At 37.2% G+C, this 19,416-nt stretch overlaps 1 protein-coding gene across 1 annotated transcript in view; it reads left to right on the top strand.

Moving 5' to 3' along the window:
- Positions 1-19,416, top strand: part of CNTNAP4 (contactin associated protein family member 4) — a 261,311-nt gene that overhangs the window by 164,799 nt on the left and 77,096 nt on the right. The window contains exons 5-8 of the mRNA XM_027815469.2: positions 8,919-9,122; positions 9,293-9,477; positions 11,494-11,637; positions 14,152-14,413. Coding sequence (XP_027671270.2) covers positions 8,919-9,122; positions 9,293-9,477; positions 11,494-11,637; positions 14,152-14,413 — 795 coding nt within the window. The remainder of the gene's footprint in view (positions 1-8,918; positions 9,123-9,292; positions 9,478-11,493; positions 11,638-14,151; positions 14,414-19,416) is intronic.

The following is a 19,416-nucleotide window of genomic DNA, read 5'->3' as shown; positions in this document are numbered from 1 at the left end:
AAAAGTGCATGTCTGTTGCATCCAAAAGAAGTCATTGCTACCTTAGTTAAGTAGTATTTACAGGACAGGACTACTGTTGACACTGTTTCCAAGTTGCTGGACCATTGACTTCCAACTAAATGCCCACTCTGAATAACTTAGCCTAGTATCCTCAGAACTAACCTTTCCCCTTTAATTACAGTCTCAATGAGGTTGGGTAATGTCCATAGGATAAACCAGGTTATTATGAGTTTTGTTTCCTTTTGTTTGTTTGGGGTTTTTTGGTGTTTGTTTTTTTGGTTGGTTTTTTTGTTTTTTGTTTTTTGTTTTGTTTGTTTGTTTGTTTGTTTTAATCCTTCTTTTTTACTACAAAGTTTTTGAGCCAAGGACTGTCACATCTTATAACCTTGTAAAGCATGCACCCAGAACAAGTCCTGCCATTTTTGCCTGTTAGCACTTAATGGAATTGAAAGGCTAAATACAGGTAGTCGGTTACAGCTATATGAAACATTGAAAGAGTTTCCCTGAATTCTTTGTGTTTAGTTCTTCTTCACTCTGCTACCTCTGCTATGTTCCTCAGTTTTCTTACTCCTCTCCTACAGCCTTTTACATGTAAGAAAGAAAGAAAGATGTTTTCTACCTTCAGGTGATCTACCTGGCTTCAGGTTTAGATTACTGATGAAATCTCATTGTGCAATGACTTCACAACAAACACTCTGTGCTGCCAAGAACACTGCACCCAAAACTCTCTCTCAGCCTCTGCCTGACAGTTCTTACTGTTTAGTGTGTGAAAAATAAACTGATTAATCTCTACAGACATTTTCCTGTCTTTTTCCTGAAATGTCAGATTGTGATAATTAAGCCACGTAAAACAGAGTTCAGGTTAAGCTATGCCCCGGCACTAAAAAAGGGAAATTAGAAGTCTCCTTTGGCTTACTGTTTTCCCCTTCATTATAATGTTCTCTTTCTCCTTCCATCTTCTGGAAACCAGTAGACTAAAAATAGAAAACAGAAAAAAAAGACAGACAGAAGGATGGATTTAAATGTGAAAATGGCAAATGTAATAATTTGTAGGAGAAAGATAACTGGGAACTAAACGCATTCTGTGCATTAAAACTTTAGATGCAGTGCCCAACAACAAGCACTGCAGATACCGTGGTATGCAAACATGCTTCCAAAGTCCTCTTAACACTGTTAATTGTGTTGAGATTTTTTTAAGTTTTCCCTTCCTGGCTGGAATGCATAAAATAGATGGCACAGTTATTTCAGTCCAAGAAAGGATTTCCTATCATCCTCATAGGGGGATAATGTGCTTTCAAGGTTTTGATGTGAAAGTGATTATAAAAGAGAAAAATTTAAATGTGATGGATTACAAACAATTTTAACATGTTATTTTTTATTTTTATGGGGGTTTTTTGTTTGTTTTTAGGTTGGTCATGTGTTGTGTGTCCCCCTGCTCCCCCACCCCACCCCCGCCAGAGGCTTTGTTTAAAGCAATGCTTAAGTATTGATTTACCTGTCTTGTCTGAACCCTCAGAACCTTTTCAGGTTTGCTTTCCCCAAGACTGGAAAGGGCCAGAGAGTACATTTCTCATTTGAATACAATTGGTCAGGATTAAGGATATCTAAAACAAAACAACAACAAAAAAAGTGCCAAACTTTTACATTGTTTTGATTTTTTCCCTTATAGAGCAATTAGCAGTAATTTAAATCTTTAAAATATCAACAAAACCCAAAACCTTTTTCAAACAAAAATATTGCAACTAAGTTTTGTGCAGGATCACAAAAACTCTTGATCCTATGCTATGTAAGGAGGTTTCCAGAATTTCCAGTTTCTGAGAAGCATGTCATCATCACTTCCAAAGGTATTTACACAGTATAATAAGCATATAGATTTTACTAATTTGAGAAAGACCCATTGTAAATTGTGAAAGCAGAAGATGAGTGTTTACAAAGCAAATAAACGTTTTTTATTTTCCTTATTTATAACAGTAGAGTAGAGAAAACCCACGGAGAATGATGTTCAAATCCAGGGACTATTAGCCGCTGAGAATAGATGGTAAATACGAAAGGGAAATGTCATGACACCCTAAGTATTTGGACTTATTCTTTCTATCCTGATAACCCTGTAGGAGACACAAGCTTTATCTCACAACACTTTAAATTTACTTCTAGTAGTAATGCATAGATAGTGAAGACAAAATGTGTTAGAAAGATTATAAGAATTCTGATTAACATCTGCAGCCCTTTCATAATCTTCCTTCATGCATGGTGGTGGTGGAAGGTTTAATTTTGTTTATTTTCCAAATTTGGACAAAGTAGATTTCACTTCTTAGAAGATAGTGCTAAAGAACAGTGAAAGTGACTTTGGAAAGCAGTGCTAAATGTTGCTTATGTTTCAATAACTAATAGCAAGAGTATATTGCCAATTTTTTAAAAAAAAAAAAAAGGCTATTATCAGTTCCTACTAAGAATACATCTAGTGAACTGGTTTAATAGGTAAAAAACAATGTATGCGTTCTATTATTGAAGTTTTTATTGAAGCTATTATAGTTCTCATTCATTATTTAAATTAAATTATTTAAATTTAACATTGATTAATGCTTTTACTGGTCACACACATTCAGAGGCATAGTGAAGAAAAACAGTCAGCCTAGGATTCATTTTTAGGGAGAATGTAATTTATTCCTTATAAATTGGGTAAAGGAGTTTTTCATAAGAAGTACATCACCAAGATGTGAGGAAAACCAAGAAGTTGTATTTAAAATCATAGATGCATTTGCTTAACAGAAGTATTTGAAAATGGAATGTAAATGGCTGATTTAAGTACTATAGTTAATTTAAACAAAGTTCACTTCCATGCTGACAATGTGGAGAAAGACTTTTAGTGAAATTATATAAAGTTAGTAAATAGATAATGGGTTTCCATTGGCTTGAAAGAAGTCAACCAGTCAGTTGAAAAATAGCTTCCTATTTTATTAAGTGTCCTTTATATCTTAATTTATTTCACAAATGTATCTTTCAAGGGCAATTAACTTTTTTCTCCTTTACTTATGAGGTGTAAATACTCTATTAGCTTTTTATAGTGCTATCAACTCCTTTCTGTATGTTTTTTATTAATCTCAACCCATTCTGACAGATATATTTTTTTATATAATATTTGGATAAAATCAGTTGGTCATTTCCCTTGTTTCCTTCCCTTCCCTTCCCTTCCCTTCCCTGCCCTTCCCTCCCCTCCCCTGCCCTGCCCTGCCCTGCCTTGCCCTTCCCTGCCCTTCCCTGCCCTGCCTTTCTTTTTCCACAAGTAAAGTGAAAGTATGTAACCTTTAAATAAATTGGGTAAAACACTGTCATAAATAGAAAGTAGATTTCACTGGAGCACTGTCATGGAGCTGTAGTACTGTACCTACCTTTTAGCACAGTCATGAGAAGTATGAATATAAGTGGGCAAGTCAGAAAGCATATATTCATAGTGTAATAATGAAAACACAGTTTTATTCTTCTTCACCTCTAAAACTTAAGATTTTATTATTTCGTCTATTACAGTACAGAATCAATCAAGTCAAGGTAAATTATTATCTCCCTTTACTCCACTCTCATGAGACTCCACCTGGAGTATGCATCCAGTTCTGGGGTTCCAAACACAAGAAAGACATAGAGCTGTTGGAGACAGTCCAGAAGAGGGCCACCAGAGTGACCAGAGAGATGGAACACCTCTCCTATTAAGAAGGACTGAGAGAGCTAGGGTTGTTCAGCCTGGAGAAGAGATGGCTTTAGGGACAGCTTATTGTGGCCTTTCAGGACTTAAACAGAGCTTATAATAAAGATGGAGAAACTTTTTCCCAGGGCCTGTGGTGACAACAGTAATTGCTTTAAATCTGAAGAAGGACATAAGGGAGAATTTATTTGTTTTAGTGATGAGGGTGGTGAAACGCTGGAACAAATTGCCTTGAGAAGTTGTGGATTCCCCCTCATTGGAAGTGTTCAAGGTCTGGATGGGGCTTTCAGCAGCTTGATCCACTGAAAAATGCCCCTGCACATGTGCACTGCAGGATGGGTAGAACTAGATGATATTTAAAAAGTCCCTTCCGATCCAAACTATTGTATGGTTCCATTCTATGAAGATGTCCCTTCAGGTGTGTCCCCGACTCTCCATTGTGGTTGCTGGAAGCTGGCCTATCTGCCTGTCTGACATACTTTCTGCGGAGGTTTGCTGCTTGCTAGGGATATTGGATCCAGGACATTGTGGAGAGACTGTTGAGGCTTATCCAGCCTTCAGACTATCCTCCCTCTGCTGCTCTTCCATGTGGGCACCAATATAGTACTGCCAGGGAAGATTTGGTGTGTGTCAAGCATGACTGCATGGCTCTAGGGGAAAGTACAAAGTGTCTCAAGTGGCATTTTCCTTGTTCCTACTGACAAAAGAGAAGTACTTGAGGAGGACTGGGTGGGTCCTTTGGATCAATGACTAGTGGCAAAACTGGTATCAGCAACAATTATTCAGATTTAACAACCTTTGGACATTCTTTGAAGATCAAGAGTTGCTAGGAAGAGACAGAATCCATCTGACCATATAGGGCAAAAACATTTTTTCCCACAAGCTCACCAGCCTGAGGACAACTCTAAACCAGGAATGATGGAAGAGGGAGATGATGGCCCAAAATCTAGTGAGGAAGTGGTGGACTGGTCTTCAGAAACAAAGGCTTCAGGGCAGTGTGAACAAGAGAGACCTTGGAAAAAACAAACCATGGCTAAAGTGCAAGAACTTGACCATTTAAAGTGCAAACACACATATAAGAAAGTGCTGCTGGGAGGGTAACATGATGGGGGAAGTTCTCACACTTCTAAGAAATCAACACAAGTGGATGCCTTTCTGAAGTTCTTGCATCCTAATGCACACAACATGGGGAACACAGAGAAGAAATGGAGGTCTTCATGCATGTGAAAGGCCACAATCTCATCACAACCATAGAGACGTGGTGGAAGAGCTCACACAACTGCAGGAGTGTCACAGATTCATACAGGTTGTTTAGAAAGCACTAGGAGGAAAGGCACTTAACACGTGAACAAGCAGCAGGTGTGCATGGAGCTTTGCCTGGGGACAGATGATGAGACAGCTCAGAGTTCATGGATTAGGCTTAGAGTACAGACAAAAGGTGGTGGGACTATGGTGGGACTCTGCTACAGACTGTCTGATATTGGAGAAATGGATAAGGTCTTCTTCAGACAGCTGGAAGAAGCTTTAGGTTGACAGGCTTTGGTCATTACTGCAGACTTTAATTACCCTCATATCTGCTGGCAGGACAATGTAGCAGGGCATAAGCAATATAGGACTTCTCTGGAATACTTTGATGACAACTTCTTAACATAAGTGATCAAAGAGCTGATAAGATCACACATTCTACTGGCCCTTATGCTTACAGACAAGGAATAACTCATGGTGACATGAAAGCTGGGGTAGCCTTGGCTGCAGCAAGCATAAGACTGTGTTGTTCAAGATTCTGAGAAGGGAACAAGGCAAACAACAAAATCACAGCCCTGGCCTTCAGGATAGAAAGCATTTTTCATGCTCAGGGACTTGATTGGAAGAGTAACATGGCAGATGATCCTGAAGACGACAGGTCTTCAGGAGAGCTGGTTGATTTTCAAGGATCATTTCCTCCAAACTCAAGAAAGGTCCATCCCAAGAAGCCAGGAATCAAGCAAAAGAAGCAGGAGGTCTTAATGGATGAGCATAGAGTTCCTAACTGAGCTCAGGAGTAAAAAGAAAGCTTACAAGAGGTGGAAGAAACATCAGATAACTGATGAGGAACATAAAAACATTCACAGAGAATGCAAGGATGTAGTTAGGAAAACTAAAGCACCTGGATTTAAAACTGATAAAGGTTATGGAAGACAACAAGAAGGGCTTCCACAAGTGTATCAGAAGCAAAAGGAAGACTAGGGAAAGTAAGGCCTCACTGCTGAGTGGGACAGGAGACCTGAGGCAAAAGGTATGGATAAGGCCAAAGTACTCAATGCTCTTTTCATCTTGGTCTTTACTGGTAAGGCTTGCTTTCAGGAATATCAGCTCTCTGAATCCCACAGGAAAGGCTAGGGCAAGGAGACATTCAGTGGAGGAGGGTCATGCTATGTAACATTTTAACAAGTTGGACATATGTAAATCCACAGACTTATTGGGATGCACCTGACAGTGCTGAGGTGCCTGGCCACAGTCATTCTGAGGCCACATTTGTTTATCTTTGAAAGGCAGTGGCAACTGGGAGAGGTTCTTAAAGACTAGAAGAGACAAACTGTCACTCCTATATCCAGCAAATGCAAGGAATACCTGGAGAACTACAAACTGGTCAGCCTTATTTCAATCCCTGGGAATGTGAAGGGACAAATAATCCTAGAAACTGTTTCAAACATGTGAAGGATAAGGAGACTATTGAAAATAGCGTGCATTTATGAAGGGGAAATCATGCCCGACCAAACTAATAGCCTTCTACAGTGATATAACTGGCTTGGTGGGTCAAAAGGGAGTGTTTCATGTTGGTTATCTTGAGTTTATCAAGAGTTTTGATGTTGTCTCCCATAATGTACTCATAGAAAAGTGATGTGAAAAATGAGGTGGAGTGAAAAGAGATTGAACTGCCTGGCTGAAGGAATTGTGATCTGTGGCAAAAGGTCAAGCTGAGTCTATTCACTTGTACATCCCAGGGTTGATACTGGTTTTGATGCTGTTTAATCTTCAATAATGACCTGGATGGTAAGGCAGAGTGTATGTTCAGAAACTTTGAAGCCAATAAAAATTTGGAGGACTGATTGATGCACCAGCAGGTTTTGATGCCCTTCAGAGGGACACAGATAAGCTGGAGAAATGGGCTGACAGGAATCTTATGATATTCAACAAAGGAAAGTGCAAGGTCTTGCACTTGTGAAGGGATAATCTCAGTAAGGGTTTACCAATACACATGGGGGACTGACTATGTCTTTCAAGAAAAAGATATGATGGTTCTGGTGGACAGCAAGTTGACCGGTTGACCATGAACTGGCAACAAACCCTTGTAACCCAGAAGGCCAACAGCATCCTGGGCTGTTTTAGGAAGAGTGTTGCTAGCAGATTGAGGAAGTTTATCCTTCACTTCTAATCAGCCATTGTAATGAAACATCTCTGAATTGCTCAGTCCGCTTCTGGGAAACCTACTACAGGAAAGACATTGATATGCAGGAGTGAATCCAGCAAAAGGACACAAGTATGATTAAGAGACTGGACCATCTGCCATATAAGCAGAGGCTGAGAGAGCTCAGACTGGATAGTAGAAGGCTGGGGAGGATCTTACCCATGTATATTAATGGTAGGATGGGACAGTATGGTGGGTTGACCTTGGCTGAATTCTGGGTGTCCACCAAGCTGCTTTATCACTTCCCTCCTCAGCAGAACCCTGGGGTAGGAGTGTGTGTGTGTGTGTGTGGGGGGGGGGGGGGGGGGGGGGGCGGGGCGGGTTGGGTAGAAAATAAGATGAAAAAAAAATTGACGATCAAGATAAAGGCAGTGTAATGAAGCAATAGCAAAAGTCACATGTGTGGAAGCAAATGAAAACAAAAGATGTTCTTCTTTACTTCCCATCAGCAGGCCACGTTTGGCCACTTCCTAGGAAGCAGGGCTTCAGTATGTGTCGCAGTTGCTTTGGAAGATGAATATCTTCCTTCCTCCTCTCAGCTTTTATATCTGAGCAGACATCATATGGTATGGAATATCTCTTTCGTCAGTTTCTGTCAGCTGTCTTGGCTATGTCCTCTCCCAAGATCTTGCAAACCCCCAGCCCACTGGTGAGCAGAGGGGAAGGTTGGAGAGACATTTTTGATGTTGTGCAAGCGCTGCTGAACAGCAGGCAAAACACTGGTGTGTTATGACCACCTTTCTAGCTACCAATACAAGCACGACACTATGAGGGCTGCTATGGGGCTCAGCCAGACCCAATTCAGAGAGTGAAATGGAGACTGAGCCAGGATCTTTTCAGTGGTGGCCAATGACAAGAGGCAATGGGCATAAACTGAAATTCAGTTTTACTGTGAGGATGGTTGAACACTGGCATGGGTTGCCCAGAAAGGATTAGTTTCTATTCCTGAAAATACTCAAACCCTGATTGGACATGGCCCTAAGAAACCTACTGGAGCTGACCCAGGTCTGAGTGGGGAAGCTGGACAGGATGGTCTGCAGAGATGCATAGCAACCTCAAACACTGTGTGATTCTGTGATGCCCATACTGGAAAACTGAGGATACAAGGTTTAGTATTCCAGTACTACAACTAATTCAGCTTAATTAAAATTGTAATTTGCTTATGATGACAACAAAAAAACCCCAACAGCTGATGAAGAGAACCAGCCCCTACTTACAGCTGACAGGTTTTAATTTTAGAATATTTTTATTTCTTTCCTAGAATCGTATGCCATGATATTTGAACTACTGTACAGACATCCAGATTGATTTTAATAGTGGCTTAAATCTATAGCCTGCATGAAGGTCCTGAAAATCAGTTAAATGTAGTAGACATGATTTTTATTCTCTTTACTTTACGTATTGGAACCAACTGCAGATAAATTCATAGAGATTTTTCACCCTAAGAATACAGTTAAGAACAGAAACTGTCAAAATACTTCATGGCTCCAAGGCAAGCAAGACCCTTTAGCATGTAACATTAGTACTAGGTTGGAGCAGAAGGAAGACCTCTTCTGTTCACTTGGCTTTATTTTCTAGTGAAAACATCACCATTAAAACAGAGCAGTCTCAATGTTTGGGATAGAACAGGAATAGCAGAAATAAGCAACATTTTACTAAGCACAGGTAAATCTAGGGGTGTTAGTGGTGGGACTTCCTATCATATTGAAGTAACATGCAACTGTTTCTTTCAGACTTAGCATTATACATTATCTTTCATTTCTTTACTTCTAGGTTCCGAGGTGATTGGCTTTGATGGGAAAAGTTGTCTAATTTACACATTTAATCAAAAACTCATTAGTGCACTGAAAGATGTGATTTCTCTGAAGTTTAAGACAATGCAAAGTGATGGAATTCTCCTCCACAGACAAGGACAAAATGGAGACCACATCACCCTGGAATTAATTAAAGGGAAGCTGTCCCTACTCATTAATTTAGGTAACAGTTACAGTGTCATAAAGTCTAATATAGTTATTAGGTATTTTTTGACTAATCCTTGTAGTTCGTTAAGTGGAATTAAATGCATAGAGTATGATACACTAGCAGTATATACTTGAATAATTATATTTTTAAATGGAATTAATAGTTTTTATTTTTCTTCTTTCAAGGTGATACTAAAACTCATCCTTCTAATGCCCAAATTAATATTATGCTGGGCAGCCTTTTGGATGATCAACACTGGCATTCTGTTCTCATTGAGCACTTTAACAATCAAGTAAACTTTACAGTGGATAAACACACTCATCATTTTCATGCAAAAGGACAGTTCAATTATTTGGACGTTGATTATGAGGTGTGAAAATTACCTTTCTTTTATTACATTTATTAACTCTGTTATGTAAATGTAGTGAAACAAGGAAAGGAGACAGAATTTATAGAAGTCTGTAATTCTTGAGACTTTAGGGATTTTCTGTCTCCTAAAGGAATGAATCAAAGAAAAAGAGATGTTATTTGATGACTAATGCTCCACTAGACTTGGAACTCAAATTTTTTAAAATACTATCTTTTTAATCTCAGAATTCATTATGTTAATATCTTTGTTTCAGTAGTGCTGCAAATGTGGTAAACAGTATTTAAGCATAATAAATGACCCCCAGCCCAAAGTTACTATGTTATGGCTTGGCGAAAATTACAAAAAAACAGCATAAACCCATTTTAGAAATGTTTAGATTAAGACTTAAATTCCTGTTAAATCTGGTAAAGGTACTGTGAAAAAATCTTGCTTACACAAATGGTAGCTTCCTGGAAAGAAGTAGATGTAATTTGCTGTGACAGTTTCCCACCTATGGTTAAAAATTCCACTATTTCACAAATGTAATGTGACAACTGGCTGCTTTATCTTTGCCCTGTCCTGTTTGTTGGATGAGACAATGAGTGATAGAGCAGAGTGTCTGGAACCTGCAGATTCAAATTACTTTATTCTACTCATTTCAGTTTATAATCAGTTTAGAGTAAGATTTCATGCTGTTCCGTGTCTACATTATCCCATTTCAAAAATATAATTCATAAAATTAAAGCCATGAGTGTGCTTAAAATTTGAATCTTAACTACAATACCAAGGTTTGGAGAACCTCTTTACAAAGAAAAAAATAAAAAGAAAAAAAAAAGGGGGGGGGGGGATGGGGGGGATGGGGAACAATCAATGTCAGTTTTAAGTGATTGGCAAATAGATTTATTTTACTGAATCAACCAGTATTGCAGATTTATTTTTCGTCTTTTCCACATACCATAGTTTGAAGTATGTGTTACAAATACAAGGTAGAAAGGAAAGCAAAGGCTAGAAAAAAAACCCCTAAAACTTCAAAAAAATTATGAAATGGTGTATTCAGGGCTGCACTTCTGACTAGAAAAATGCTGCAATTTAATAACTAGTGAAACATGACATATTTAATTTTGGGTTTTTTTTAATAAACTGTTTTGAAATAGAAAGCAAATTTTCAAAATTAAAAGTTAAATAAACAGAACCTTTGTACAATGTAACCAGAATAGCTTTGAAATGGATGAGTTACAAAGTTCACTTAAACTGGCATCCTGTTTCTGATGGTGCACAAGAGTGGAAACATAGCCCAAAGTATAAATTAGATCACCACTGTAGCAATGTTTTTTCTAAAATAATCTACTGCTTTCTAAAAGTTTATGCCTCAGACACTTATTAAGACAGGGTGATATTACTGAATTTAACAGCTCTCACTGGAGTTTTATTTTTGTTAAATCTTCCCATTTATTTCTGAACCCAAGTAAACCTACAGCATCATTATCAAGGAACTGCACAGCCTAAGAATTTTGAGAGGGAAAATGTATCTCCTTCCATTTGTTTTAAATCTGCCCTAGAATAATTTAATCTGTTGCATTCTTGTTCTCTACTACAGTAGTTTTGACTTGTACACAGTGGAGAAATCGGACTCAAGTTTCCTAAAAATTTTGTTAGCAAATTCTCTTCCTTTTTGTGCCATCCAGCATGGTTTGCATGTCCTGGGTATCCTTCTCCTTGGTTTTGCAGCTGTAATGGTTCCTGAAAACTGACAAAACTCAATGCTAAGCAACTGTTAAAAGGCATCCTCAGCAGAAAAAAAAAAAAAAAAAAAAAAAAAGGTCAACATTTTGGGATATTTTAATGAATACATATGACTTGATATAGCCTAATTTTTGTTAGTGTGTTCTTTTAATACATCAGTGTGATAAAAGGAAATAGGCAAGAATTAGCAGATCCATTACTGGCCAGTCTTTGACTTCTGCTCTTATGCTATTAGTAGCTTCGTTCCTTGGAAAACTACTTAATGGTGTCATTGATTTCTCTTCTCTTTCTAAGCTCAGCTTTGGAGGGATCCCAGTGCCTGTAAAACCAGGGACATCATCGCGCAGAAACTTTCATGGGTGTTTTGAAAATATTTATTATAATGGAGTGAATATTATTGACCTGGCCAGGAGGCATAAATCTCAGATCTACGTTGTGGTAAGAGATTCATTGTTAAGGAAAAAAAAAAAAAAAAAAATAGAGGAAAGAAAAAGGATACAGCCACTTTCTTATGCAACCTGTTAACACACAGTTCTAGTAAAATCTGTATTCTTTAATGAAAGAAAAATCAAAGAATCACCTAACTGGGGTATTTTATATTTGCTGTTGTACAGACTCATCCAGCAGACAATGCAGAATGCATTTTATTCTACAGCTCTTTATTTAGATGTGTGTGATACCTCACTGTTGTGTGATATCCCACTGCTATGCATGTACAAAAGCCAGAGAGTAACAAAAAGATGTATCTGAAAACATCGAAGCTCTGGCTTTGACTTCTGTACCTGACTAGTAAGAGAGCACCATCAGTACATTTTAAAATCCTTCTACTGCTGAGGACACTGATCCACTCTGTTTTCTCGAGATCATTATAATTTTTATAGATATATTCTGTTTGTCAATTTATATTGTTTATACTGCTTTTTGTCTGAAAATCTGTAGTTCAGGCTGGTGAGTTTAATGCATTTGTTGTTACATGACCACCGGCTGTATTAGCCAGATCCCTACCATTTAGACAAAAGTTTCCAACAATAAACAAACAGAAAGTTTTCTGTAAACTATATTAAGTCCTTTGTATTTATCCCAATAGTACAAAATCTATCTCTGTTTACAGTATTTATTTCCTTAGCAGCAGGAAATGCAGAGATATGATGGAAAAAATCAAGTCAAAATAAATGAAAAAAAAATTACATACTTTCAACTCCGAATCTTTTAATTTGGATTTCAGTTCAGAATATGAACAATCAAATTTGATTCTCTGCCTCTCCTCACCCCTCAGAAAAAAATAAAAAAAAAAAAAAAAAAAAAAAAAAAAAAGACCGGCATCTCTTCTTATGCGAAGCTCATCTGAAATATCTGAGAATTAACTAAATTGATGCCTCCATAAAATCTCCTGTCCATTATGCTGGTGGATGTTAAGGAGAGGGCAGTTGTAGGGGGCTCTGTGTGGACTAGTGAAAGGGGAACTATGAAGTTATTGTCACAGGAAATGTCATAGTCTTCACCTCACCTCAAATGATTTAAACTGTTGTGCTACTTTCAAAAACATTTTGTAGATGTTTTATCGTGTGTATGTGCGAGTAAGTATCTACGTTACTATAGAATCCTTGCTAAATAACCACTTTGCTGGTCTGATATAGTTTCATGCAGCTGTCCAGATAACATGCAGGGTGAGTCTGTAGGTGTTAAGCTTTTACCATTTAACTTTTATTAATCTGATGACTGCCTTCTCCTTAAGGGTCAGTTCAGTTCACTATTCATTTCTCTACAGCTGAGTTCGTAAGACAGAGCTTTTATTTATTTATATATTTTCCTCGAAAAAAAATGAAAACAGACACATTTTAATGTCATGCCATGGGGCTAGTGAGTATTTTTCTTGAATTGATTTTTTAGCTTTTAACTATAAGGTCAAAATTTTATGTGTGTTCAAAAGTTTAAAAGCTCTTTGTGTTGGACAGAAGGTAAATGTACTTTAAATTCTAAACACATTATTCTTTTAGTAATCATCTGTACAGAACAAATTAGTTATAGTTCAGGTGGTGCCAGAAAGTCATTAGATCAAAGTGCATATTGTATCTTTATCAAGACTCATAAAATATTAACTGACTCTGACACCAGATGCAAAAAATGAATTATTCTCATTCCAGTCTTCTTATCTATATCATTCAGTATCACTACAGATGCTGGTTAAGCTAAGAGTTTGTCAATCAACTCATCTGCAATTTTATTCAGGTATCTAAGAACCAGCTATTTCAGAAGTAGTCAAGCACAAAATAGAGGCTAGTTACCTAAATACAATTCATTATCTGGTCCATATGGGGCTGCTTGAAAATATGTTTCCTTCTGATTTATGAATTATGTGTTTCATGTTTATAAGTAGCAAGAGTTCATATGTGGAGTTTTCTCTGATTATTTGTGAAAATAAATACTGGCGTCAGTGCACATTTGCAGTTGCATAAGACTGCTGCTTGGTCTGGAAAAATGTTTTGGTTTTTTTTTCTCAGATTTAACACTGCCTTAAACAATCGTTAGCCAAGATCATTTTTTCTCTGCATACAACCATTTAGATGTGTTTGCATTCAGTGGCATTTTATCTGACATTCAGAAATTTGTCAAGTCCCTAATGCTTCCTGTAGCTAAACCAAAAAAGCAGGTCTGTCTAACTCCCAAAGCACAATTAAATCACCCATAAAATTTAGGACCTTACCTCATCCACTCAAAGGTCTTTGCCACTCTTTGCTCAGGAAGATATTCTGTTAAAAGAACTAAGCAAAAATTTCTCAAACTGGTGATGTTCTTACCTATTCATACCTGATTTTTAGATTAACACATCCAAGTAACAATTATTAAGCTCTATGCATAATGTTTTGAAACTCTGCAGTTTCCATACAGACATTCTCACGACTCTTTTTCCCTAAATGTTCCTAATGCCATACTTGTTTCATGTCTCTGTAGGGCAACATGTCCTTCTCATGTTTAGAGCCACAGGTGGTTCCTGTTACGTTTCTGAGCTCCAATAGTTACTTGGCACTGCCAGGCACACCAGAGCAAGATGAAGTATTTGTCAGTTTCCAGTTTCGCACCTGGAACAAGGAGGGACTTCTGTTATCTACTAAACTACACGAGGCTTCAGGTGGTTTCTTTTTATATCTAAGTGATGGGAAAGTTAAAATCAGCCTTCATAAACGAGGAAAAACACTGAGTGACATCGTTGCAGGTAAACAGAAATGAAGAAAACAATTCCAAAATTCCTATGCATATAAAAATAAGTTAAAGTCAAGTAATTTATTTTAATACCTACATTCTTGACTTAGTTTTATGACTAATATGCTTTACTTGTGTGAATTTTAATCCCAAATGTTTCAAAATACTTCCTTTTCTCAGAAACATGTATCTACACTCTTTTCCCCATGATTGAGTAGAAATTACTTGTAGTAATACAGGCTGCAAAGTTGAGTCCTTAGCTATACATACATAGAGTATGTGAAGCTCATGTGTATAATCTGGGATATTTGAGACATCTAAGCAACTTTTTCAGTTGTGAGGTGTGAACAAGTTAATTTCTTGCTGTGTCAAGCTAAGCCATTAAGATGTTTTTCACCGTTTGTCAGTGCCTTCCTAAGTTATCAAGTAACTAATTTTCCTATAAGTATATACAATACTGTAAATTTTATGTTTGTTGTGTTCTAGAGGTCTCAGTTACAGAGCTGTCCATTAAATTTGGACAGTGGATGCCCAATACCAGGTTATGTTCCAGAAAGCTGGGGCAAGCTTGCGTCTAGATTAAAAAAGTAAATAAATCAATACATAGATAGATAGATAGAGTAGGAACAAAAAGAAATGGATAAGTTGAGGAGACTGAATAACTGAGAGCTAAAGGGTGACTTTTGTAGTTCAACACTAAATTGAGACTAGACCATCTACTTTTGGTAGAGTGCACTTCTAGGGAACCTTTAGGGTAGAGCTGAATTTTCCTGAAAGCAAAACCTGCAGTCTTCTGAGACTTCTGAGATTTGTTGGTAAACAAATATATAAGAACAAGAGGATGAGGCAAATACAGCAAGATGCAGTAATGTTACAGATTATCCAGTTCAGATTATAAGAAGCAGCTCCCAGCTACTATTTTCCCTCAGTTTTGGAGCAAGGGGACTCCCTCTTTCACAAAGAGGCTCCTCTGTTTTTCAGAGTGTTGTTAGCACTTGATGTAAGAATGACAAGACTGCTGGCCTAGCCAGGAATCTCCTTCTTTCACGAAATGTGAGTGCAGAACAGAACTGACAATATCTCCATCTTCCATGACTTTTTTAAAAATGGTGAAAATCAATAACATAAATATGTGATAATAACAGTACCCTCACCCAGCCGCACTTCACCAGTTCAACTCTGTGCTCTTACACTATGCATCACAGCTGCCTCAGGTATGTAAACAAATTTAATTTCGCCCCTTTCTTGTAGAAGAATAAATGGATGTTCCAGAACAAGGTCTCAGAAAGGAAAAACAGGACTAGAGGGAGTAGGTGGCTAAATGGGGTTCCAAAGAATATATGAAGATGAGGAAATGAGTCTGGGATTGGAGCAGTTTCTACACGGACAAAGAAGATGACCAGAGACCACTAGTTGGAGGAATATGTCGTAGGAGCAACAGATAATTTGGCTGCAGAAAACACAATAATGATATCCAAAACATCAGTTGATCCTAGATATGCATACAATCATAGACTTCATATTCATAAAGCAAGAACATTTTCAGTGTAAAAAAAATCATGTTAGTTCCAGTAGTGTAACGTGTAAACTGAATTAACAGGTGAATAACAAGTCGAACAGCTGCAGTTTGCATTGGTACTTAAAAAACAAGTTAAGGATTTGAATGTATGAAGAATTTAACTTTGTATAAAGTATGTTCATTGGAGTATTAGGAACCAAACCAAAGGCATCTTTCAGGGGAGTTTTCAAGCCAGAATATAAGGAGGTTAATGATGCTGTTTAGTGTTACTTTGTCTCGAGCAATAACAAATACAGTAAATAAAAGATATGGTTACTGAAATAAAAATAAAAAAAAAAACCAAAATAAAATAATTATAATAAATATTAAACCCTCCAAATCTCTATTGGACCCCACAGATTTAAGGAAGTTATTTAAAAGAGGAAGGAAAATTCACAAAAGAATTATAACCAGTAGAAACACAAAGAAAAAATAATTACCTAAAATGTTCACAAGTCATGTGCTTGGCAGCATAAGGCAAAGAGAGCAAAGCAGAGCCAAACAGAGCAAAGAAACAACCACAGGTTTTGAAGACGAGGCCTCCTTAATCTTAGTTCTGTGTCCCCGTTTCTTTTAGGTAGACTCCTTATTTCAATTCCTGATACAAAATGAAAGTTCCTTTGACAGGATGGTGGAAAAAAAAGTTCAACATACCTCTGAAGCTTATTATGTTTCTATAGTTGTATAATGATTAAAAGTAAGATTTTAAACAGCTGATTATTTTAATTCAGGAAAGGACTGTAAGCCAGTAATGACCACAGATACATAAAATTTACATAAATACTTTGATCCTGTTTCTGTGGGTGATAATAGGATCAGCCCTGGTATTTGTTATAATCTAAAATAAGTGATGCACAGAGTACGATTTTAATGACAAGAGGTTTCCCTAGGCTCACCATTTGAAAATGTCAAATCCTTAGTAAGAATGTCAGTAGTATGTAGTTAACAGTGATGAATTTGGTGTTTTAGGAGTTATTTCAATTGAGTTCAATTAGGTGATGTATGTTGAAGAAACTCTTGCCACGTAGCATCATTTTAAAAGATCAGCTGAAGGTGGTGGCACTTTTAACAGCTGTAGACTTGCACATAGTAAAAAGCATTCAGTTTCAAAGTTGCAATACAATACATATTAGTTGAAACACTGCAAAATAAATCTTAACATTGCTGAAACAATTTAATGTTCTTATGCTATTTTATGTTTGTTCTATACAGAATTTAACAGAAAGGATTGTGTTTGTCTCTGTGATGACAGACTGCTGCAAAACAATCTTTTTTTTTTCTCTTCTGAGAAAGAAGTTATCTAATAAAACCATATGGGTAACTTTTTCTTAAGTTTTTAAAATGTTTATTGTTACACTCACTAAAGCAATTCAAGTCTGCATTTGGAGACAAGTAATTAAATTACGGCTGGTTGGACAGGTTTGTTCTCCCACAGGCAAGGACTTATGAACTGACTCTCTCTCCTCCCACTCCCCCAACCACCCCCTGCACCCTCCACCCCTCTACCCCCGATGATTATATCAGAACATGTTTTTTTGCCCACAGTTCTTAAATTCGTTATCATGTGTTTTTTAAAAATTTCTTCAACCATATAAACCCAAGGAGAATGGCATGTTAATGCAAGAGTGTTTAAGTTATAATAAGTCTTATCCTTCTTTTACAGAATGGTTGCTTAATATCTTTCCTCTGTAGCCTCTTTTGCAAGCTGGTCATCAAATATCCACAGCGAATATATGTAGATAAAAAAAGAAATTAACACAAAGTTAATTTGTGTTGAATGATGAGACCAAATTGAATTACAACATGTTTGACATCTTATTACTCAGTTTCTTTATATGACCCTGTGTTTCTATGCAGGTTTTAAGTAAGTGATGTTAAGAATCATTGAATTTGGTGCTTATAATTCAGACTAATTGATAAATTACTTTTTCTAAACTTCTTTGTTTGTTTGTTTGTTTGTTTTTTGTTTGTTTCTCATGGATATCCTAATAAGCTATATACATTGTCTTTCTATATATATGTTCCTAAGGTTGGATGTCATTGTTCTGCAAGACCTCCCACAGACATTTCTTTTTAGTGCTAGATGTTAAAATGATGGAGGTACTAGTAATGAGAACAAATGGATATCTTTTGTAATAGCTACCTTATTATGCATTAAAATTTTAATTGCTATTTTTTCCTCAATTATTTCTGGCATTTTTAAAACTCCGAGTAGAGAATCAGACAATATAGATTTCAGATGGAATGGAAATGTTAGCAAACCATTGGCCTTCACATGTCATACCACTCCATGGCTTCACACAAGCAAATATGAACTTAATCAGGGTTCTCAATTTGAGGGCTACATTGTGCTGTTTCCTCAGTAATGTCTTTGCTCCCACAAAGGCACTCCTTAGTTCCCAGACTTAATGAGAGACTTTTGGGAAGCCCTAACATGAGCTAGATGAACATCATCCAATATCTCTATCATGACAGCCTGAATGAAGAGGAGATAAAATATTAATCCCAAAATCATTTAGTAGGTCAGTATGATGAACTACACTAAACAAACAAAAAAATTAAAATTAATATAATCAATTTTCCAGTAATCAAAAAAAAATTCTACTTCAGTCATTCTTTCAATCTCCTGCTTTATGTTAGGGCCTTCTCTTAACTACCTTGACAGTCAAGTATTGCAATACTTGGAATATGGTTTTCTCACCAAAACAAGTTACTTAAGCAGGGTTCAAAACTAGGAATTGAAAGTAATTGTTTACACAACAATAGAAATGAAATCACAGAGTTTATTGTTAGATTTAATATAAATTCAGTAATGACATAGATGGTGGGATTGAGTACATCTTCAGCAAGTTTGCTGATGACACTAAGGTGAGTGGTACAATTGATTCACTGCAGGGAAGAGGTTTCATCCAGAAGGACCTTGGCAGGCTCGAGGAGTGGGCGTATGTAAGCCTCATAAAATTCAACAAGGCTGAGAGCAAGGTCCTGCATCTGAGTCAGAGCAATCCCCCATATCAGTACAGACTGGGGGATGACTGGACTGAAAACAGCCCTGCAGAGAAGGACTTGAGGATATTCGTGGATGAAAAATTGGATATGAGCTGACAACGTGTGCTTTCAGCCCCAAAAGCCAACTGTATCCTGGCCTACTTAACAAGAAGTGTGGCCAGCAGGTCAAGGAAGTTGATTCTGCTCCTCTATTTCACTCTCATAAGATTCCACCTGGATTACTGCATTCAGTTTTGGGGTCCCAACACAACAAAGGCATGGACCTGCCAAAGTGTGTCCAGAGGAAGGCCATGAAAATGGTCAGAGGGCTAGAACACCTCTCCTATAAGAAGAGCTGACAGAGTTGGGGTTGTCCAGCCTGGAGAAGAGAAGGTTTTAGGGAGACCCTATTGTGGCCTTTCAATACTTACAAGGACACAAAATACAAACAAAGATGGAGATATATATTT

The sequence above is a fragment of the Falco cherrug genome, chromosome Z, assembly GCF_023634085.1.
Source record: "Falco cherrug isolate bFalChe1 chromosome Z, bFalChe1.pri, whole genome shotgun sequence".
In the NCBI taxonomy this organism is placed as follows: Eukaryota; Metazoa; Chordata; class Aves; order Falconiformes; family Falconidae; genus Falco; species Falco cherrug.
Note: the sequence above shows the minus strand (reverse complement) of the source record. Positions and strands in the feature narration are given on the sequence as shown.